General features: G+C 34.2%; 1 protein-coding gene across 3 annotated transcripts in view; it reads right to left on the bottom strand.

Annotated features, from left to right (window-relative positions):
- Positions 1 to 820: 820 nt before the first annotated feature.
- SCYL2 (SCY1 like pseudokinase 2) overlaps positions 821 to 25,049 on the bottom strand; it is a 56,580-nt gene continuing 32,351 nt past the window's right edge. For all 3 annotated transcript variants that reach the window (XM_068560583.1, XM_068560584.1, XM_068560585.1), the window contains 14 exons: positions 23,842 to 23,991; positions 22,405 to 22,626; positions 21,486 to 21,602; positions 20,763 to 20,888; positions 19,656 to 19,832; positions 17,853 to 17,975; positions 14,530 to 14,643; positions 13,342 to 13,474; positions 11,356 to 11,474; positions 6,974 to 7,074; positions 5,523 to 5,589; positions 5,290 to 5,385; positions 4,176 to 4,295; positions 821 to 2,749 (listed from right to left, as the gene is read on the bottom strand). In XM_068560583.1, the coding sequence (XP_068416684.1) occupies positions 2,105 to 2,749; positions 4,176 to 4,295; positions 5,290 to 5,385; positions 5,523 to 5,589; positions 6,974 to 7,074; positions 11,356 to 11,474; positions 13,342 to 13,474; positions 14,530 to 14,643; positions 17,853 to 17,975; positions 19,656 to 19,832; positions 20,763 to 20,888; positions 21,486 to 21,602; positions 22,405 to 22,626; positions 23,842 to 23,991 (2,310 nt within the window). In that variant the 3' untranslated portion in view covers positions 821 to 2,104. The remainder of the gene's footprint in view (positions 2,750 to 4,175; positions 4,296 to 5,289; positions 5,386 to 5,522; positions 5,590 to 6,973; positions 7,075 to 11,355; positions 11,475 to 13,341; positions 13,475 to 14,529; positions 14,644 to 17,852; positions 17,976 to 19,655; positions 19,833 to 20,762; positions 20,889 to 21,485; positions 21,603 to 22,404; positions 22,627 to 23,841; positions 23,992 to 25,049) is intronic.

Below are 25,049 nucleotides of genomic sequence, written 5' to 3'. Positions count from 1 at the left end.
AGGCAGTGGTAACAGTTCGAGTGATAGAAATGATTTAAACAAAATACCTTCAAGAAAGTAAGAAAAAAGTGTAGAAAATCTTCTAAAAATGTAGCATCGTTACCTCAGTGAATGAACAGATTTCAAGATGTGAAAATTACCTAAGAATCACATATATTTTTTCAAACAATCTATTTTTATATTTAGAAGTTCAAATTATATAAATTGTTCTATTAAGTTTTCCTTCTAATTAGGAGTTCAACACTGACAAAGTTATTTTACAAAACAAAAAGTAATTTCCTAATGAACAGTGACTACTGAATTGTTACGAAGAAAAATTCTTCAACATTAAGCAGTTTTATTCCTTATGTAAACTTTTCTCAAGATAGATATTGTGTTACGAACAAGACAAATAATCAGGTCGAGGTATGAATGTACCTGCCAAAAGCATCTGCTCTTCCTAGTGCTTTTCATTTCTTGGAAAAGCTTCTTTAGCATTCCTATCAGTCCTTTTCCTAAAACCATGTAACAAAATACAGCTCATACAGAAACCGGATGTTAAGCTGACTTTTTATTTTTTAACATACCCTCTTACTGAATGCTGCCAGCGATATTATCAAATTACATTTTATAATCAAGTACTGTATGTTCAGTGTGTGTATACATATTTTTTCAATGAATAAATGTAGTGTCAGCACACTAAACTTCATATGATTTATTTTAAATGATTGCTGGTTTCAGATAATTAAAAACCACAAACTCTATGGCTGCAATTATAATACATTTATAGTTCTCTGAAAGATCAGTTTAAAGTTATCACATAATGATGGAATATAATTTAACGAAATACAAATGACATCTATAGCATGATTCCATGGTTGACTAATCAGCAAATCAAAGAAAAATATCAGAGAAAGGCCTTGAAAAAGAAAGCATGTTTCCCGTTAGAATTTATTCTTTCTTTCCTAAAAATGGCTAATTATGGACATAAAAATGTTCGAACAAAGGGTCCTGAAATTCCTAGAGAAGATTTAAAGTTCAGATGCAGTAACTGACAAAGTCAGACGTTATCATAACGTATCAAGCTGAAAATTAATCTGTTAGTAGCCAGAAGATACAACTGCTCATTTTTAGAGAAGTAAAGTTTATTACATTTGAAACAATACAGCAGAAATCTCAAAAGTATACTCATTAAATATAGTTTAATTCTTACAAATCTCCTTTTGAAAATGCAATTCATATGTGCTGCAACCTCAGAAGTTTGAATTCAAAATGAAATATGAAGGCAGTAGTCAGGGAAAGCACATCAGAGGGCTTTGTCAAATACCTGTACAAATCAGTACATACCTCTTCTGTCTGTGATACAGTAGGAAAAAAAGTGATTCTAAACATATCCAAGTAAATGCAGAAAAATACATTACTATCTGAGGCAGACCATGCTAAAATATAATTTACAACGATTAGTTTGCATTTATGATAGTTAATAATGCCTTTAGTTTGAACCAATGAAATCAAGGTTAAGTTAAATTCTGCAGTGTTTGCTCAGTCTTTTGCACTAAACATTAGTTCATCTGAGAAGTAATAAGATTAGAAAAGCAAATGACCCGACCCTTTTCGTTAGGCTTATCATTTTCTCACTCAGTCACCCTAAATGCAAACAAATCAATACAGTATCAAGATTTTTCACATAGTAAAAATGAAGACTAATGACTTGTGAAGGCAGACTGTGTACCATGTAGTATTTAACAGATGAAACTTGCAATTACCATCAACTCAATTTTTTAAATAACACCAAGATTTACAAGCCAAAATAAACATTTGATTTAAAAATTCTGCTATTCAAGATACTCAGGTGTCTTTTTTTCTCGTTGAGATTGATATGGGTTGGGTCTTTTAAAAACCTGAAGAGGAGTTGGTAAGAGGAAAAAAATCCTCAAGGCTTTAAAAACCTCAACTGTTAAAGAGTCCATACAACTACTATGCTGGCATGACAACAGGTTTTTTTCTGTCACAGGACCATTCACTTTCCCACAGAAGTACTTCCTCCAAGCCAACTATATAGATGTAAATCAGCTTACCCATGATTAAAACTGAAGCAATCCTTCAAAAACAGGAGCATGACACCTCACCCAAAAAGATCTTTTAAGTCACTGCTAGCTGAACTGCTACTGGTCATAGTAGGTGGCGGCTGTGCAAAGTTCTGCGGGTTAAAGAAAGGATTAGTCTGCACACCGAAGGCAGACTGTCCTATCATGCGCATCTGTGCTCCCATTACCGAACTGCCCACACCTGGAGACCCTTGAGCAGGCACAAACTGATTAAGCCACTGATTCGGTTTCTGTTGTGATAACTGGTTCATGCTAACTTTGGGTTTCTGAGGGCCAAAGAGATTATTAAGAGCAGACATGTCTGTGGGTCTTTGCTGAGTCGGCTTCGCACCAGCAGGAGGAACACTCACAGCACTGAAGTTTGGCAAAGTGGAAGGTGTTCCCAGTGTCATCTTGGCCACTGCAGGTGCGCTTGGACTGCTGAAGAAGTTCTGGTTTGTATTAACTGGCATGTTGAATCCTGAAGTCTGAAAGCCCATGTTGGCATTCAGGCCGTTTGTTAAATTTCTCTTTGTATTATCAATTGGTGTAGAAAACATCATACCAAGGCCCGTGGAAGGAACAGAAGTGAAGGTACTTGAAGCAGAAATTTTAGGGGTACTAACAGAAAGACTGGTCAAAGATGACATATTATCCATCAATGTGTCTGTCAGGTCCTTAGTCTGAAAAATATGAGGAAATTACTTTATCTCCAAGAATTCCAAATTACTTTAAAATTAGTAAACATTTGATAAATTTTATCATAAAGTACAAGTTAAAATTAAGCTCAATAGTCTACACCAAGACAGCAAACCACAGCTCACAGGCCAAATCCAGCCTGCCACATATTTTTGTAAGGCTTTTTAAGGATGAACATTTGCAATCAATCTGATGACAGGGAACACAACTCTGAACTCCAATTAAATGAAATGTTGTCTCCCCCGCTGCACCTCCACCAAAAAACAGAATTGCATTTTTCTCATTAGATCTGTATTACAGACAAGGATACTCTATTATTTTTGTATTTTGAATTTCATCAAAATTTTGTGGAAATTTATTTTCTCTATTCTTTTATAAGTACCTACAAAATACTTTATTTTTACCTCTTGGCCCACAAAGATTTTTCCCAGAGGAAGAAATTTAATGATTAAGAGGCAACAACAACAACAAAAAATAATCTAAAGAAAGCTTGTAAGATAAAGTAATTTCTGAAATCAGTAATAGTGTAAACTTTCTATCAGCAGAGACCTTAATCACTGCTCTAACACCAGCACCTAGAACACTGCCTGACCATAGCAGGAAATAAGTACTGGTCAGGACATATAGGTAAGTATTCCTAAATCAATTCACAAACATAACTATAACAAAAAAGCTAAAAATTGAAAATTGCTTTTTGCTCAAAAATACATAAATGCATGAATATAATATTCCTGGTCATTTCAAAGTGAACAGCGTTGAATTAGTATCATAGACCTAATATTTTTTAAGAACCCTCCCATTAATCTAGCTTCCTCTTTGTTGGTAACAAGCACTATTACAAAACATTATATATTAGGCAGGCTATTGAGGAGTTGTTGGAAAATTCTTGATGCCCATACTTCTTAGAAATTACACATTAAAGTATTTTCTGAAATACATTTTTATAAAACACTAGTAGGTAGACTAAGTTCTACACTACCTTACTCCTTAAGAGTAGTATGCCTTATATATGGAATTTTAAAAAGTGGTACTGATGAACCTAGTGGCAGGGCAGAAATAAAGACGCAGATGTAGAGAACAGACTTGCGGTGGGGGGAAGCTGGGATGAAGTGAGAGAGTAGCACTGATGTATACACACTACCAAATGTAAAATGGATGGCTACTGGGAAGCAGCTGCATAGCACAGGGAAATCAGCTCGGTGCTTTGTGACCACCTAGAGGGATGGGATAGGCAGGGTGGGAGGGAGGCTCAAGAGGGAGGGGATATGGGTATATGTGTATACATATAGCTGATTCACTTTGTTGTACAGCAGAAACTAACACAACATTGTAAAGCACTTATACTCCAATAAAGATATAAAAAAAAAAAGTGTAGTATGCTTGAATTATGCAAAAGAAATGAACTCTGACCTGCTTGACTGGAGCAACAGGTGTGTGCACCTGGGGTTTAAGAGGTTGCTGGCTTTTCAACTTCTGTGCCTGCTCCTGTTCTTTTGCCAATTTTTGTTTTTCTTCAAGTGTAAGTGATGCCTTAAAACAAAACAAAACCAAAAACATCAACTGACAACTTTCATAATTCCATTTATAAAACAGAAGATTTCTTTTTGGTATGTCTGACAATACCAAGTAGATTACAAACTACTCCTGTACTGGTGATTGCCACAGCGTAAGTTATACTTTGAATTACGATAAGATTTAACTTTAGGCAGAAACTCACAGGATCCATGCTAAACTATTTCCAGTATGAAAATAATAATAAAATTATTATTTTAAAACCATTCATTAGAATCATCTTTTTCCAGACAATGAGAATATGATTAGGTGATATCATTTTATAAAATTGGGAGATTCTAGCTCACTCCAAAAATATTTCAGAAACTCATCAAAAAGCTAAGTAAAAAGGAAACAACTTGTTTTTTTTAACGTGAACAATTTCTTTCACTGCTAATGTCTGCATCAAATTCAACATCTGTCTTTTTCTCATATCAACTTTGCCAACCTATAAGCTCGCAGTATGTCCTCTTACAATTTTGTAAACCACAATGTCTAGTAGTTCCTTGGCTCTACACATACAGGTACTCATAACTGTTGAATGAACAGAAGAAAACTGCCCTCAGCAGAAATTCAAAACTGACATATTTTTTATATTGGATGCTAACTAACATTTCAATTGGAAAGTATCATTTTAAAGTTTGTTATTCAAAATCAGAATCAGAGAAGAGACACTGTAGAATTTATCAAGGGATGTGACTGGCAAAGTACAGTAGAAAGGACAAAGAAGTCAGGCAACCTAGAAATGTTACCAACATGGGAGACTGAATAATAAAGGAAGTTAAAAATCTTAAGCATGTTTATTCTCAACATGCGTCAGGTCATGCATGACCCACTGATAACTTTTAAATTTCATAAAGATAATTAAAGAATGTTTCTTATTAAGCTAAATAGTATTTCCCAACAAAAATCTGTGGTTTTAGAAGTTATATAATATAAATACGAGTACTGAAAGAACAGTAAAGACACTTACTCTTTTATGTTTATTCTGTAACCCATCCTCTTTATTTTCTGATTCACCACCAGTCAGAAGGTCTGCTCCAATGTTGTTAAAGACTTTGTCAATATGCTGAAATACAAAAGGTCAACCAGCTGAATAACGTGCAAGATTGTGATTTTACTGCTTAAAGATCAGAGGTCCCCGAAATGGAGCACACTATCAAGCACTTTTTTTCAAAAATTAGAATAATCTAAATATCTTCTTACCTGAGACCCAACATTTGTAACTTTTGTCTCCTCAGAAGCATTCATTTGATTTCCTATATCCAAAGATCTGTAAGAGAGAGTTGAGTTATGACAAAGCAATAAAAGGAAATGTATGTTTTAAAAATAAAACTTGTACTAAAAATAGTTCATCCACATGGAATTTACTACAATCTAAACAAACTGCAACTTCATTCTTTAAGGATAGTCATAATCTTTTTCATTATTTACTACTATTAATGTCTGCTTGCCCCAAAAACCAACATTTGTACACACGTCTTTTTTTTAAAGCTCAGCATTTGAGATTTACTGGAGAACTTAGTGTCATAAAACCAGGCAAGCATGGTTCTTACCATAGAAGAGTTTACAGCTCACTGAGAGACAAGATATGATATGGGAACTTAATGTGATTAAGTTCAGAATCTGTGATTCTAACAATAAATGCTATAATCACTGAATAAGTGATGTGGGCAAGATCTATGCTTTGAAAAACAGGTAAGATTTAGATAGGAAGGAGAAAAAGAGAAGGTTCATTTACACCTCAAGTATAAATAATAGATAGAAAATTTCTCTCTGTTGTAATTTTTAAAGACTATTTTTCAGGGTTCCTAAGTTAATACAGTCAATCCATTAAACATGATAAATATATACATCACAGAATACTTAGTGCATACAAAGGGCTATTTCACATCATTCTACACCTTGTGTATTTATTTCCATAAAGCCTTCATCTTACACTGGAGCAGAACCTAAAAAGTTTCTTTTGGGGGACTTGGCTCATGATTGATATCAATTTTACTGATTTTCAGATGTCTTTGACTCAGGATTAAACTTTAACAGGCATCCTAAAATCATGTTTTGCCTCTGGAGCAAAGAATATAGTGGAGATTTGATCATAAAAACTGGCATTTTCCACTGAATAATTTTTACCCTTCTCCTCTTCCTTTGAATACTAGTATTTTGCAAATAATTTAGAAAATCCTCCCTAAAAACAAACAAACACAAAAAGAGGTACACGCTGTGGTACTACATATGGAATGAATTCTCTATAAATGTTTCTGGGGTTAGAGAAAAAAGAAGGAGATATCAAAACACCAGGATTTCACAGATTTGAAAAGTATTTTTCAGTGGTGCTCTTGGCAATCAGCACCCTGAGTTTACAATGCCAGTAGCTAATGTGACAAGAGATTTTCTTAGAAACAGAATTTTCTTTATGTAGAGAAAACGCTAAGGTTACATCCTATTATGCTTCTGTATTCAGAAATGACATCAGATTTTCAACAACATTCTATTTAAACTCAGTTCAACTTAATATGCTGGAAAATTTTTATATGCTTTACATATAGTCAAATTGAAATCCTTCAATTTTTCTAGTCCATATTCTAGAAAATCAACCATGACATAACTTTAATGTCACTCCTGGACCATGTGCAATTCATATGCAACCTACTTACTTCTGCTGTTCTTGCATTATATGAAGTTGCTCCAGTTTAGTCTTATGTTCAGACTCCAATCTATTAAGCATCTCTTTTATGACGGAAATGAAGGAATTGAACTGGTGTAATAAGAAACTGATATGGTTATAATGTTTCAAGTTAGCCACAAAGGTAATCTAATAAAATAATTCAACAAGTTATTCATAATATGCTCTATTTTTATCAGAATAGACCCACTCATAGCACTGATGACATAAGAATAGTATATTTTAGCTCAATGTATCAGAGCAAGCTTTTACAGTATCTCTGTATGGTGGTGATATAGTTGATGAGACTTCTAAGTTCCAGAAAACATGTTCTCAATAAGTTTTATATCCTGAGTTGCCTAACAGCTATTATTCAGCAGTCTTATATAAATTCAACTCCAGCAGTTATTACATATTGATTTTTCTAGACTAATCCAAAAATGACCATCTAAATTTGTGCATATCTGAAAACAATCTGCTTAATAATGCATAAAAAATTACTCTTTATTCAGATCATTATAAAAATGACATGTTTGGCTAAAATAAGCCCTGTTTTCTAAAAAGTCAGTAGAAATATTAAATATACATAATCTAACTTCCAAATAATTAAAATTCATAAAGTATATCTAATTCAAAGTTAAACATAGTTTAAGCTTTTGTTAAACTTTAAATAATTATTTATTTATTTATTTATTTATTTATTTATTTATTTATTTATTTATTTATGGCTGCATTGGGTCTTCGTTGCTGCACGCGGGCTTTCTCTAGTTGCGGTGAGCAGGGGCTACTCTTCATTGCGGTGCGCAGTCTTCTCATTGTGGTGGCTTCTCTTGTTGTGGAGCACGGGCTCTAGAGCGCAGGCTCAGTAGTTGTGGCTCACGGGCTTAGGTGCTCCCCGGCATGTGGGATCTTCCCGGGTCAGGGCTCAAACCCGTGTCCCCTGCATTGGCAGGTGGATTCTTATCCACTGCACCACCAGGGAAGCCCCTAGTTAAATAATTCTTATGGTACTTCAGGATCATCATAAACAATTTACTTTAATAATACCACATATTACAGGAAGACTCTAGAAACTGCTTTCTTCCCCTCCCCAAATCTTACAACTACGTCTTTGGGCTGGGTGCTTATAAATACACTATTTTATTAATCCTCACAACTCTTCAAAGTAAATTTATTAATATTTCTATTTTATAAATGAGGGAACTCAGGCTCAGCAAGAGAGAAAGCAACTTACTCAGAAATACTAAATAACTTGTATGGCAGAATTAGAATTCATACTAAGTCTGTCTCCAGAGCTTGTACTGTTTTCTACTACGTTATGCTGCCTCTCAACTATGCTCTATCATCCATTTATCCTCTGTCTGACCATAAGAGTAACAAAAGGCATATTTCCTTAGCTGTTTACCATGACTGACTCTTTGCTGATTAGTTTTTTTAACTTTTTAACAAAATATAACATACACAGAAAAGTATACATGTAAGTGCACATCTCAAAAAATTCACAAACTGAATTTAACCAGTAGCCAGAAAAAGAACAGAACATTGGCAGCACCCCAGAAGCTTCCTCGTGCCCCCTTCTAGTCATTTCCTACCCTCCCTCGCCATATGAGAAAACACTATTCTGACTTCTAGCAGTGTAGTTTTAACCGTCTTTGTGTTTCATATAAATGGAATCATTCAGTAGATGCTCCTCTGTGTCTGGCTTCATTTGCTCAACATAATGTTTGTGAGATTCATCTACATTGTTGAAGCATTAACATAGTAGGCCTGCACTGCTATCCTTGGAAAAGTCTGCTTGCAAGGTTGGCCCTTGGCTGGTGTCCAGGAACTCAGATTTTGGGAGGTTCCCACCATTAACTGATAATAGTGGCTCACTGTGCCTAACTGGAATTTGAGTACCAGGCAGGGGGTGCTACTTGATCAGCCCCCAGTAAAAATTCCAGGCACCGAGTCTCCAATGAGCTTCTCTGGCTGGCAATATTTCAGACACACTGTCACAACTCATTACCCAGGAAATTAAGCACATTCTGTGTGACTCCACCAAAAGATGACTCTCGAAGCTTGAGCCTGGTTTCCCCCAGACTTTGCCCCATGAACCTTCCCCCTTCACTGATTTTGCTTTATATTCTTCCACCATAATAAATCATAGCTGTGAGTACAACCATTGGCTGAGGCCTGAGTCCTCCTGGTGAATCACTGAATCTGGGGGTGGTCATAGGAACCATCCCCCAACACAAGTTGTGACTGTGTTTGGATTGCTGCATGGTATTTGCTCTTTTTTAATCAAATGCTAAAAATGTATTTTCCTAAGTTACTTTATCTTTTTCACATAATGTGTAATATACTTACATTATTTTAAATCAGAACTGACAGAAGAGGGCAGTCTTGAATTAGGAACCCTGTCCATGAAATGAATAGGAAAGCAGACCACATCCATGCTAACCATTGTAAAATACCAGATGATATGAATCTAAATATTTCTGCTGATGAAAATAGGCCCCTCAAAAAAATCAACCATAAAGCTGAAGAAAACTAACACACTTCAAATGTAATTATGTATTCTAAAATAAGCATTTGAGAATATTTTAAAATACCCTAAATCATAAATATGAGAACTAAGAACAGAAATGACCAAAAGTTGAAGACTATCTTAGGCATGTTATCATTCTATTTTTCCCCAATATTCATCCTCCCTTTTTGCCAATCCTAATTTCAACCCTGCCATCCAAGATATGAAGAAATTATCAAGACAAAAACTGAAATCTAAGGACACAAACCTTCAGGGGCTTACCCTACCACTTCAAATGAAATTTTCGATCTGATTAATTTTACAAATTTCTCTAATTTGAAAACTCCATTCACTCAGCACTCTCCCCTATGCCAAAAGCTCTCTTGCTTAACTCTCAGCTTTCTGCTTCCTTCATTGCTCTAATTCACTTTTAGTCTTTAATTCTAAACCTTGCCAGCCTATCCATTTCTGACACTCTCAGTTAGACAGTAACCCTTCCCCATCTTTTCCATTATACATCATTAAACATTAGTTTTATGGTGAACAAAATGCCTTGTCATTACTCTGTACCTCAAATTTTCTCTCAATTCAATAAAAATTTTTGTTTCTGGCACTGTACTAAGTACTGGGGATATAATGAAGAATAAGCTATAACAACCAGCCTTCTGGGAAAGTCAGACACACAAGTATATAGCTGTGACAACTACAGTGATAGAGGTATGCAGAGGTAATTCTATAACAACCTTTGAGTACATAGTTCCTTTGCTCAAACATTTACCACATCTTGAAAGTTCAAATACCTAAACCAGATGAGCATTTAAAGTCTGCCTATTCTAGGGCTTTCACTGTCGTGGCCCAGGTTCAGTCTCTGGTGGGGGAACTGAGATCCTGCAAGCTGCATGGCGTGGCCAAAATAAAATAAAATAAAATAAAACGAAAGTCTACCTATTCTAGTCTCAATTTATCTTAATATCATCACTCCCTGATTATATTATAGGTATCTCTCAAACTGTATTATTCATTCCCTGTGGCAGATAGACTCTAAAATGGTCCCAATTATCTCCTCATTCTGCTACTCTGTCTTTGTGTAATCCCCTACCTTCAAACATGGGCAGGACCTGTGACTTGCTTGTAACCAACAGAATATGGCAAAGGTAATGGGATGGCATTTCCTTGATTACATTATAAGAGACTATAACTTCCATCTTTCTAGCAGACTCTTTCTGGCTTTGATGAAACCAGATGATGCCGTGTTGGAGGCCCATGAAACAAGGAATTCACCGTGGCAACCAGCTAACAGACAGCAACAAACTGAGGCCTTCGGTTCAACAGTCTGAAAGGAATTTAATCCTGCCAACGACCATTGAGTGAGCTTAGAAACAGATCCTCCCCCAGGTGAGCATTCAGATGAGACCTCAGTCTTTGACTGCGGCACTGTGAGAAACTCTGAGCAGAGCATACATGCCCTGGCTTGACTGACCCACAGAAACTGTGAGATAATAAATCTATGTTGTTTTAAACCTGCAAGTTGTGGTGATTTGTGAGGTAGCAATAAATAATGAATACACAGCCCAGACATATTTTTTTTCCCTTTGTTCATGTCAATTTCACAGTCCCAAATTTGAAGTAGTCCCCAATCCTACACATCTTTCAAAATTCTGCTCATTTACTATCTCCCAATTAGGCCTCCAATAATCCATCCTTCCAACTCACATACTGCTTACTTTGAACCCACAAACTTTCTTCATTTATCTCTTTGGCATATTTTTCCTCGTTTTACCTATTTATATGTAATATATTTATATATTCAATGCCAAGAAAACAGTAAGCTGAATAAATTGAATAAAGCACAAAACTACTCCTACCTGATTGAGATTAAGATTGTTTTCAATACTCAGGGGAATCAGATGAGGCAATACTTTTCCAGCCAACTGCTCTTTGGTGATTCCCAACTTCTTATGAGCAAAAGTACATTTGTAAATACCTGACAGAAAAGAGTAAGACAAATGTTATAATTCAGTACCACAAATCAATAGAAATCAGAAAAACAGTGTATCTATATGAAATCTCTTGATAATCAGTGTAGTTACAAATTTTTCCTTATCAGTGCTTAGAAGAAGGATGCTCATATATGGATCAGAATGATTTCAGCTTTCCTGTCAGTTTAGATTTAACATACCATGACACATTTATCCTGTATTCTTTTGGTTTTAAGAACACATTTAATGATAGTATAAAATTAAAAGTCTATCAGAACGAGACACAGTTCTTACAGTGCAGCAGAAAGGCTACAGAATGTCTCTCTATTCTGAACACATCTAAACATATATTTCAGACATCTCATTCAAACTTGAGACATCTATTTAAAGTGTCTAAGTATAGGTCCTATAACTTTATTCACTTCTTTAACCAAACAGACTCAACATCTCTGAACTTTAATAATTTAAGTCAACTCCACACAGTCCTTCCCTGTTGTCTTACCTATTTACTCAACTTTCAGGACCCTGCTTGATACACCTATTGCACAAAGCCTTCATTTGGTAAACTGAGCACGTTTGCTCCTCATTCTCTGAATGCTTTTGTGTTATAAGTGTTTTGTATAGATAGAATCCAGAGCTTTAGAACACACCATCTGCTGTTATTCTGCTGTTAATGCACACTTCACTTACATACTCAAAGAATAACTCTGAGTGCCCATTAAATGCTTATTTGCAGGGCACTATGCTCATTACTTTCCCTTCAGTTGGTCTCACTGATTCTCACAAAACTCCTATAATGATATTATTTTTATCCTCATTTGATAGATGAAGAAACTTTTCAAAGTCACTCGAGGAACTGGCATAGCCAGGACTGGGGTTAGGGCTCTTTCCACTACGTCAAACTCCTTCTCAAGAAGACTAACTTCTTTGAGCTCAAAAGTTTCATACCATATCCCAAAAGTTCTATTTCTACAGAGGTCCACAACAGATTACTTACTGACCATTCCTACAAATATTTACTGAGGGCTTTCTATAAATCAGGCACTAGAGTAGGTATTAAAGATACATGGCTGAATAACATAGTTTTTCTTCAAAACTAACAAAGAACTTCAAGTTTAGTAACTTGTTAATGTTTCTGTGATTCCACAGCTAGGTCTATCTCTATTAGTACAGCAGACCCTGAACATTTCCACATTGGGCTTTAACTATTTATAGGCAATTTCAGTTTTTTTTACAGAGTGATTTGTAATTATGCTGATAGAATAGAATGTGCTGTAAGGCCAATAATGCTTCATCGGCACATCACTTAGCAGTGAAAAATATTTGTTCAGACTTAAACATATCTAAATTAAAAACCAGCTCTACCAGTTATCAGCTGTATAACCTTGAATAACTTACTTCACTCCTCTGAGCCTCAGTTTCCTTACCGTAAAACAGAAATAACAGTATCTATCTCATTGGATTTTGGAGAGGACAAAATAAGGTAATGCAGAGAAAAGACTCAGCACAGTGCCTGTTACAAATCAGGTACCAAATAAACATCAGGTATTACTATTAAGACTGGTATCAGCATTTCAAGTAGTTTTGCTTGCCTCTCTTATTTAGTACCATTTTATAGAGAAAACTACATGCTATCATGATATCTGTGAAGCCAGGATTCCCAAATATCTTATTCCTTTATAAATGTCAAGTACTACCGCTTTTGCTAAAATTAACACAAAGAAAAGTTATATCATGGCATTTACCCCATCATTCTTCAGTTACTGAATGCTATATACATGAAAAGAGTACAAAATGGTTTTATAGATTGAAAAGTTTACTTGCATAATTGTAAAACAAAGTAGCATCAAATGACATTAAGTTTTCAGCTACCTAAAATTCCCATGAGGACCGCAGGTTCCTTGGATGGAATTTGTTGTAAGAACGGCAGAATATCATCAAGTACAAACCACTTATCCAAGTATTCCAAAATCTTTCCTAAGCACACTAATGAATTTACACGTACCTATTAAAAGAGGTAAACTGAATTAGTCATTTAAAGTCTTTGCAATCTAGACCAAAATATTTTAAATATGAGTATAATCTTCATATAGGTATATGTTAAAACCTCAAGAATAAAAGTAGGTTTAAAAGCTCTCGTCCTTTATTAATATAGAAAATTCACATATTTATAAATTCACCTGACTTGTTTCAGAAAGAATCTTTGATTGCTTTGCCAGGATACTAGGTAGCTAAAGGTAAGGAATGATTTTAATTTTATATCTTTTCAAATAAAGTAATTAGGATTTGAAAAGCTTTATTACACATTTGTTTGCTAAGAATATTTCCTTGGGGTCATTTGAATTACAAAAAAGGACTAAATTTTCCCACCAAGTGATTAATTTTACTGGGCTTCCAGTATTTTTCTCTAATTCAGGTTCAAGTCATTCTTAAACTAAATATTTAACAACATGTGAAAAGTATATTTGTCCTACGTAAAGTTTTGTATTTCTAAATATATCTTTAATACAGTTACTAAAACCTGATATTTAGGAGCTCTGTTATCACAATTCTATCAATTGTGATATCTATATTATCTTGACTATTTTGATAAATATTTCACATCCTACTTTTTTAGCTAGAATTTGTTAAGATAGAATACTTCTAGTCAGGATCATAATATCAATAAAACTATTTTTTAAAAAGAAAAAAAGTAAACTAAGAAAAGCAGAAAACAATTAGTTGGTAAAAAAAACAAAAAGCACCACATTTCTGCAGGAAAGATGGAAAAAAAATAAACTGTGGCTTAAAGCAGAAAAGGATTAAGAAAAAAATTACTCAAATTTTCTACTGACGCACTCAAAGTTAGGGGACAGGGAGTAATGTCAGGGATGGAATACTGTAAAATTATATATCAGGGAAAACTACAGCTATTGCTCACTTTCATAGTACTATATATAGTCTACTTATAGCCATGACAAAATATATGAACAAACTACAAAAGGGTTATTAAACAATAAGAAAATTATTTAAGCCAATGAGAAGTGAAAGAAAAACAAAAATTAATATGCGATTACTTACAGCGAGGGAAGACGTTTGTAGACATGCATTTTTAATTCTTGGTATCAAGGCATTTTTCATGGATGGGTAGTCTATAAGATTTGCAAAGGTTGGAATGATGTTTAGACAGAGTTCCTATTAAGAAAATAAATCGGATCAATCTTAGAGAAAGACTCTCTCACATACTAAAAAACATTTTGCATTTGCATGGCTAATTTGTCACATAGCTTGAAATAAACTTTTATGTATGGTATATCATTTGATCTTTTCAACAACTGTTTGAAAGAAAAATACTTATTATCAATTTTGAATTTTACAGATGAGGAAACAGGCTCAGAAGACCTTGCTCAAATTCATGCTATGTCATACAACTAGCATATATACCAAAATTCCCTGATCGCATTCCTAGTTTCTTTCCCTGATAACACAATTAATTCTTCATTTATTTTTAAAAATAGGAACATCTAAAAAAAAAAGTAACATCTAAGTTTTGCTATCTTTCACAACAAGGGAAAATCAAGTACAAAGTCACGTAAAACTATTCCTCTTAAATAAGGAATTTCTTAGCTGTTACATAGATCCATATGATGGATATAATACAAACATTTTAAAATATATTTTCAAAGACTGTTTAACAATATCAAGGATAAAATGCAATAAGATACTATTATATAATCCCATTTTTTAAATCTGTCTACAGGCTTAGGGAAAAAAACTGGAAGGATATATCTGGGAATGTTAACTGTGGGCATCTCTGACAGAGGATTTTAATTTCCTTTATATTTTTAACTATTTCTAAATTCTGAAACTAAAGCAAATATAAATGACAGAAACAGCAAAAGTTATTTAAAACATTCTTGTTAACTTAATACCACGCCATAGTGTAAATGACTGGAACTGGGAACTCCAAGGATAACAGAAGAAAGGGGGGATGATGGAGGATTAAATGAGATAAAAAAAGAACAGGAAATGGCTTGAGAACTAACTGGCTGAAGAACCTAATCTCAGATACCTTATAAGGCAGAATGATCCTTGTAGGAAAGCAAAAAAGAGGTTACTGAAGAAAATGGGGGTATAAATGTATATCAGGGAGGGAGTTATTGACGATATTTGGTAAACTTAAAGACATTCATGTTGGGTTAGCAGGTAGAAATGAATCAACCACTAAAAATCTGTTATCAGTATACTGGCAAGTATTTTATTTACTTTAACTTATCCCCAGACTTCCAAAAGGCAGATAGAAAGAAAAGAGTTAATATTAATATCTATTCAGAAGTATAATAATTAAGTAGGTGATATAACTTGAGGATAATAAATACAAACTACACTTAAGGGACTATTTTCCACAGATGGTAGAGAATGAGCAAGGATGAGCAGTCAGTGAGATACTGTGCTCCTGCTACCAGAGGGGAACAGGGAAGTTCAGCCCTTAATTGATATCAGAGTGACAGAGAGAGAGAGACTGACTGCACACACGCACTATGCCATATAATCTAGCAGTAGGTTACAAAGAGGGAAATCTTAAATTATGTCTAAATCACTTAGCTAGAGGAGGGGAGAACCATAGGAGGAGACAGAGTAAAGAACCTAAGAACAGGAGATGGAAAAAACCAAAACAAACAAAAGGAAGTCCAATTAGCATATTCTCAGGAACTTCTGCCTATTATTTTCTACTTTCTCTGTAACTGGTGGTGGGGAGGGGAGAATGAAAACAAATTCTACGTTTATTTAAAGGTAAATAATTTTAAAAACTGGTTCTCATATACATTTCTATTAATGCCTCTAATGACCCTAAAACTTTTGTAAACCATCTTCTACTTTTCCAAATGCTTTTCTAAACTCTCTCTAGCCTCTTAAATAGTTCTAATCAAACTTCAGTTTAAAAATACCATTCCAAAAATGAATCTCAGAAGTTACTTCCTAGGCTTCTAACTCGCATGAAGCTTGAGGAAAAGATTTTTGTTTCCTGCTCTTGCTCTCTCTCCCAAAGCTTAGATAGGCTTTAACTTTATCAGACTCTTACCAAGCAATGTTGATACTAGTTAATTGGACTGGTGACTAAACACTTATATTGAATGATATCAGAAATGCTAGTTTCTAAAACTTGGCAAAGTGCACAACTCAATTTGAATTATATATTAACTATTTTAATAAGATACTTGCTGGTCAAACTAACCCCCTTAGGAAGAAAAATGACCTTTCAGATCACTCGATCCTCCCTCTCCTCCCTAACTTCACTGAATATAAAACCAGGTTGACTACACAGGGCCTGTGGGAATGTTTCAAGAAGCTATAATTCACAATTCCTTTGGAAGGCACTTAAAAGTAATAGTAAGTAACTTCCCCAATCATTCCACGTCATTTGGACAAAGGCAGCAAGAGATGACGTTGTAAGGAAAATTTTTAACATCAACTTCACAACTTGGAATAAAAGAAAACTTAGATAAGGACTGAAACGAGTCAAACAAGTGACCTTATATGTGTGGTATTAGGTTCACATTTTTTTAAAAATAAAAGCTTTGGTCAATAACTTATAAAAAGTAAAATTCTTTGTTTTTCTTTACTAGAACCTTTGCACTGGTGAAGAGACCATAAACTTTTAAATATGACACCTTTTTATGCAGTGAGATGTTCTTAACATAAATATTTATTTTCCAAAGTGAGAAAAAAAAGCTCAAACTAAATTATACTTTTAATAGCAATCCAAAAATTTTTTTCCAGATAACCCATAGAACCAAAATTTTAGTAGCAAACTTACAGAACTAAAAGTTTGGCAAAGTATGTGATGTTTTAACAGCACTTTTGTAACACAAAAGCATGACTATAAATGCATTAGGGATGGTCACACTAAATTACTATCTGCTTTTCTACCTACCTGCTATACAAATTAACTTTAATGCAAAAGGAACAACATTTCTGAATAGAAGACTGAGTTACCAAACATGAAAGAAAATTATGAGTATGAGAAGTACCTACTAACGCTTTCATAAGAAAAAGGCACATACATCTTTGTCATTTTCATTCATATATTAATTACTCATTTAGGAAGAAGGTATACAGCAATCCAAACTACAACAAATCAAACCTTCTATAATAGTACATTACTGATAAGTAAAAGCAACAAATCATTTTACTTTATTAATACAGGTATTCATCAATTGATTCTTCAAATTAGTTAGGAGTGAACACACTAGTAGTAGTATACATCATGCAATTCAATGGATTAATAAATACTATTGAGCTTTATATTAAAAAGATTATGACACACTTAAAATGTACTTTACTTCTTTCTTTTGCTTTAAGAATCAAAATCATCATTAAAGGAAAAAAATTGAATATTATACCTGGATCTGAATGGAAGGAGCCTCTAGGGCTCTGTAAACCATTGGCAGGACACTGTTCTTTATCTCATCAGGAGGAGTTTTGGTTAGTAGCAAATCCATTTTTTGGAGGAAAATTAACAAAATCTGTGTAGAAAAGGGGAACAATGTATTAAAGTCTAGAATCTTTATGACACTTTATACATGCCAAAATTTAAAGTAGCTTCAAAAGAATAAGTTATGTATTTTGACACTCACCATGTTGCTAGCCTGAAGGCATGGAAGACAAAAACATATAAATCAAGTCTCTTATGTTTCTAGAAGCACTATATTTAACATCTGCTCTCAGTTTAAACATTTAAATAAAGACTAATTTCCTAACTCTCACATATCTTCAGTAAAATACATCACTCACCCACAAGTACCAACTACCTGCAAAGCTACCGGGTAAAAAAATAAAAGCCTGAGAGCAGCAAAGTCAGATGTCCCAAAGAAGTAAATTCCATCACTCGGCTTCTATGAAGTTCAAGAGAAGAAAAGGTACAGAAATGAAAAGGACTGTCAGGAAAAATTCTAGAAACATTTTCAATTGTCCCTGATCATTTGTTTGCCACCACATACGTAAGTAATAAGGAACAAACTATCCCTTCTATCCATGCAGAATACTTAGTTTTGTCAAGGCTCAGTTAAAATTTTTCAGAAGGGATTTTTAGCTAGATTACTACTACTACTACTACTACTACTACTACTACTACTACTACTACTACTACTACTACGGGAAAAAAATACAAAGAATGAAGGCAAATAAGAGCTCAGATGATAGGTTCCTTAGGATCCTATCTGATGCATAGCTTAGTGAACATGGGACTCCACTCCTTTCCCTCCTGACACCTTGACCACGTTTGGAGAACTCTGCTTCGAAGCCTACAGTTCTCTCACCTGCCCTTTCCTTAAGCAGGGGAACTCCTGTCTTACTACCACAGACTTCCTTCTGTTCCCCTCCTTTCAATGGAAGGACCACAAACAGTCTGTCATAAAACCATTAAATCAGGTAATCAATGGTTTACCAATAAGCTCTTGCCATGGAGTAGCAGAAACTTAATAATATTTACCATGTGCCAGAAAATTTCATTTAATTTCAACAACCCTTTTCACATTTCAGAAATGAGCAAAATAGAAACTTTAAGAGAGTAATGACTTGTCCAAGGAGATAAAGAAGGCAAGATTCTAACCCAGGTATGTGACCTTACTGCTCTCTTAAATCCAAGTCTACCTTGAATCTGGCAAATAAATATTTTAATAGAGTCTATATCAGAGACTAATTAAATTTTCCCTTAACAATACACACACACACATATTACTTCCATGGTGCTGGAAGCATTTCTCCTCTTCTGGTGAAACTATTTATTAGCAATAAAATAAAGAGAAACAACTGGCATAAACCATCTACAAATTAAAGACTCTTAATAACAAAACAAAAAACCAGAAGTACTTAAAAGTGCAGGAGAAAAATAAATATTTATTTTCCTAAACCTATAACTTTCAATAAGGCAATGGGAACCATATAACACATGCAAAATCTCATTACAATTTGTTTTCTGAGACAGCAACCTGTGGAGAGCTATAGACATTTATTTGCAAAGTTCAATTATAGTTTTAGGAACGGTTCACTTCAAACATATGCAAAATAGCTTCTGACTAATGGAAAAGAAAGTCTCTCATACTTACCTCAATTTTTAAAAACTCAAATATCCTTTCCTTTTCTTTTCAATGATAGTTATCATTGACTAACTAGATAAACAGGAAAAAAAATATCTACATACATACCTGGATTGGCTCCTGCTGTCTAAAGACAGGGCCAAGTTCAGGTAGAATTAACTTGACATATTCTTCTTTGGTACATTCTTCAGCAATGAGTAGAACATTGGGCAAAACAAAAGGTACCATGTCAGGGTTTACAAATTCTGAAGTCAAACAAGGCAAAATTCTCTGCACAATGACACGCTGAAAGGCAAAAAATGTTTTCATAAAACTAATCTTTATATCAGGTCTTTAGTATTAACATTGAAGTTAAGAGTCTAAAATCTCCAACCCCTTTGGGTAAGGTGACTATATAATTTATAGTTGAAACTGGGACACTTTTGAGAGTAAAATAGGGTGCTATTGCTAATTATGCCAGGACAAAAGACATAACTTGGGAACATTACAGATAAAGGGGGACATATGATTACCCTTCCTTTAGGAAATCTTCCCCAATTAGTTTCACTAATACAGTTCTCCTCTTAATTTCTTCATTACTTATGGTTCATACCACACATTGTTAATTGTTGTTTCATGCATGGTAACCCTATCTACACTTACTGTAACGCCCCTGAAAGCAAGGACAGTATTTTGTTTCCCATTTATTCTCCACAGCATCTAAGTAAAGGGCTAGACAAACAGTGCATAACCAATGAATATCTGATAGATTCAACACTGGAGATATTTCTGCAAAGGAATTACTAGTTTTGCAGCCAATGGCTTCTTTAGCATTCACTAATATTTTTAGACCATATTATCCTCACGATTTAATAAGCCAGAAAGGGAGAGTAAAGGAATTGGAGAGAATAGTATCAATACAGCAGTATAACTGCTAGTGAGGCAGTGATTTCCACAATGACAGTTTACGGACTTCTCTTCTGATGTTTAATGTCCAAGTGCTGCTTTTGCATAGGTGGTATCCTTCTAATTTTTTACACTATTTAATAATTTTTGGACCACACAAAAAAGGTCCACTAAACTTTTGTGACTTCAGTCTGTAGCCTTTTATAGTCATTTATGTACCTCTGGCAAAAGTTACATTTTTTTTTTTTTTGGAAGGGTTATTATAGTAAGTCAAAGTAAGTTTTAAATTCTATACTCCTGACTATAATAACAAACTGATCAACAACAAACCTTGGGCAGTTTTGGCAGAACCTTTGGCAGTCCTTTGAAAAACTGTGACTTCTGAAGGTTATCTCTTTGGAATAAGGTATCAAAATACTGCAGTGTTACTGCACCAACATCATCAAAGAAGGGAATCTAAAAACAGAGAAATAGAATTATTCTGATAAGTATTAAAGTACTTCTCATATCTGAAACTGACACACTATGGTGAAAAAATATTCAGAAACATTTAGCGAAATGCTAAAGACCACTTAATAAAAATTCTAGTTATAAAAATCAGAATAAGAAAGTAATAAATTATTTTTCTTTTCAAGGTCAGTTTTTCAGAATCAGTACCTGTGAGTTAGCTGCACAGTAACATTTTCTTTACATAACTAGTAAAATATTAAAAGATTAAGTAAAATATCTTGAGGGCATAAACAGTACCATTCATTAAAATCCATTGGTTATATGAGTGAATTTGAGGGCTATGAATTCTTGGGGTGTCCAGAACTTCTGCATGCCTAACTGTAACTATTAGGTCTCTTTATTTGAAATCTTAAACTTTATATCAGAGCACTTACCTGCATAAATTGTTTAACTCTTTAAGATTAAAAGAAGATGAATATTTAATACATTCAAGAATACAGATGTTATCTGGGGACTATATCTGATTAAATCTTCAGATGCATTTAATCAACTTTAACTCATTTTTTGTCCCTCCATCTAAGGCAGGAATTCATATGCACTCACCTTTGTCATTTGATCTGCATCTGGTCTTACAGTTGGAGTTACATTTAACAGTAGTTTTACATGCTCACGGACTTCCTCAGGTATATTTGTAAGTGAACTAGATCCTAAACGACTCAACTTCAAAAGAGTAATAATGTTAAATATGAATATAAAATATTCAAAAGATACACATTTATACTGTCAATAGTCCATTTAAGAAAACTTTTTGAGGGACTCCCCTGGTGGCACAGTGGTTAAGAATCCACCTACCAATGCAGGGGACACGGGTTCGAGTCCTGGTCCAGGAAGATCTCACATGCCATGGAGCAACTAAGCCCGTGCACCACAACTACTGAGCCTGCGCTCTACAGCCCACGAGCCACAACTACTGAGCCCGAGTGCCACAACTACTGAAGCCCGTGCGCCTAGAGCCCGTGCTCTGAAACAAGAGAAGCCACCACAATGAGAAGCCCGCGTACCGCAACGAAGAGTAGCCCCCGCTCGCCGCCAACTAGAGAAAACCCACGCGCAGCAACGAAGACCCAATGCAGCCAAAAATAAATAACAAATAATTTTTTTTTAAAAAAAGAAAACTTTTTGAAATTTACTAAAAAATATATTTTTAGATTGAACAAATGGCTAATTCTACTGTTGCAAGATAATTAAAACACATCTGTAATACCTGAAATTGTCTCTATTCCTAAAACAAAACACCCAGTACTTTAGACTATATTTCAATTTTCACTCTAGTAAATAAATGCCATGATTAAAGTTGTAGTAACAAATATTAATCCTAAGAATTACTTTTGTTAAGTTGACTTTATGAAAACTTAAAATATGAGACACCCATCTCAGTTTAGAGAATTTTCTGAACATATTTTGGAAAAAAACCAAACACTTAATACATTTTTAATGCAAGCAAATGTTTAAAGGCAAATACCTGATCCAACTGTCTACTGAAACTCTTGTAAATATCTTGCTTGTTAACTTCAAATACAGCTTTCCCTTTATTAAATACAGCATACATGACAGTTCCTAAAGAGTACATATCACTGGCTGTTTCACAGCTCACAGAAAGTATGTATTCAGGAGCCAAATATTCAGGATTTGGAAGACACAATGATGGTAAATTTGGGTCCCATTCTTTACATGGAAACTTAGGCTACAAAAAGACAGAAAAAGGATTACATAGATTAAATATTTAAATTAAAGCAAACCACTGTCAGGTAGTAACAGTTTAGTTTTAAATTCATACTCAGTCATGCAAGTAAAAATGTCACCATCACTTTCAATTCTAAATTTCCGCAAATCCCAAAACTAGAAAGTGCATGAAACAAGTTAAGAGATAAGAATAAGAAGTCTTATAACTTTGAGATTATTGGCGCTCTCTCCCAGAAGACAAATTATCACTATACTATACAATGCATTATGAATATGGAAAGGTCTGGCCTATGTTTTCTGATACACAGGCTTCAAATTTATGAGTTCAAATAGATTATTGTTTGAGACCTTGTTCTTTCACTAACTAGCTATATGATTTAGTTAACAGGTTCAAAGGGATGTTGTAAGATAAACAAATGTATGGAAAAAACAGAGCCAGCACAGTGCCTGACGCATAGTATAGACTCAACCAATACTAATTCTTTCTGCTTCCCTTAAAAATGTTTACTTAAATTAGAAATATATTTTAGGTCAAAGCACGGTTGTTAAAGGTAACAACTACATTGTAAAAACTTGAAATATTGCAGTGTTTTCCTAAGTATAAATAGGCAGGTTTCATAATCACTAAGTAACAGGTGCTTTTTAACCAGAAAGACTGGGTTTAAATCCTAGCTCTACCACTTACCACCTGCCTAAACTTAGGCAAATTATTTTATTCTATGAGTCTAACTTACTCATCTGTATTATTCCCATACCTCACTGAGTCGTTGTGAGGATAATAAGTAAACACACAAAAAGTGTTCAGAAAAGCGCTTCAATAAATGTTACCCATTATTATCACTGCTATTGTTATCATGCTCCCTAAAGAAGATTCTGTGATCCAATAAGCTGGGGAAACACTGCTAGAGATTCACAATGTTTGTTTGTGTATCTGACACTCTGAGGGAAAAAAAATCTACTTAACCCAATAGTGCTCAAATTTGCTTAACTCTAGCACTTTCTTCTCAAGTAACATTACTGAGGAATGAATGAGCTAAATATTTGTAGGTACAATGAACACTAGAAATTTTCTATAAAGCTATACATTTAAACATACCATTGTACCACACAGCCTATTTCTACACATTTATCAGGCTTATAAATTCTCTAATCTATTCCAGATGCAATCACAAATTTCCAGAGCTTTAAAAAATGAAAAGAATAAAACCTTCATTACCTCTTGTTCAGAAGGATTGGTCGATGATATACAAAAATCAAAGCCCATTATTTTCCAGGCTCCACTTTTATTCAAAATTATATTTTCAGGTGTAACATTTCCATGAACCATTTTCACACTGCTATGCAAAAATGACAATCCTTCAGAAACCTGTAAATGGAAATAAAAGACATTTTTAATAAAACTCCCTTCAATTACAATAATAAATGTCTCATAATAATCAAATTTGCTGCTTCTCCCAATAAAAATTTTTTACACGTCAGGTAACAATTAAATTTCATAAATGCAAAAGTGTAGATATTCTCAGTTGCCAGAGCATTCTAAGCATTAGCAAGAAAAACCCAATTGTAAAAACAGAGTACAACTATTTATTAAGTTCCCTTCTATATGCACAAAAGCAAAAGAAAAGACAGTAATAAAAGCAGTTTGCTACCCAAATTTATTCAGTTCCTGAGTTTGAAAAGTGAGAGAATCTTTGGTTTCTTACTTAAAGACAGTAAATATCAAGAAATACCTTTGTCAATTTGATTCTAATTCTTAATATTTTTATATACTTATACTTCATATTGAAATTAAGTTTTTCTGAATACCATTGTGCTCAGTTTTCAAACATTAACTGATGTTCACTCATTCTCACACTGGATTAATACTTGGTAATTTTATATTTGTGCCTGAGATTACCATGGAATTTGTTAACAAAAAGTGAAAACTGGATTTGAAAGGGCCAACCGTACCAGGTATGCCAGTTCCTCAAAAACGTAAAAATAGAATTACCATAGAATCCAGCAATTCCACTTCTGGGTATATCCCAAAAAGAACTGAAAGCAGGGTCCTGAAGAGATATTTGTTCACCCATGTTCATAGCAGTATTACGATAACCAAGAAGTGAAAGCAACCCAAGTGTCCATCAAAGAATGAATGAATAAACATAATGTGGTAAATACATACAACAGAATATTATTCAGCCTTCAAATAGGAAAGAAATTCTGACACACGCTACCACATGGATGAACCCAGAGGACATTATGCTAACTGAAATAAACCAGTCACAAAAAGAAAAATACTGCATGATTCCACTTATATGAGTAGTCAAATTAATAGAGACAGAAAGTAGAATGATGGCTGCCAGGGGCTGGGAGGTATGAGAGGTGGGGTGTGGGGAGTTATTGTTTAATGGGTACAGCTTAAATTTTGCAAGGTGGAAAGAG

The sequence above is a fragment of the Eschrichtius robustus genome, chromosome 13 (genome assembly GCF_028021215.1).
Source record: "Eschrichtius robustus isolate mEscRob2 chromosome 13, mEscRob2.pri, whole genome shotgun sequence".
NCBI lineage: Eukaryota > Metazoa > Chordata > Mammalia > Artiodactyla > Eschrichtiidae > Eschrichtius > Eschrichtius robustus.
The sequence above is the reverse complement of the archived record's forward strand: the minus strand, read 5'-3'. Positions and strand labels throughout refer to the sequence as shown.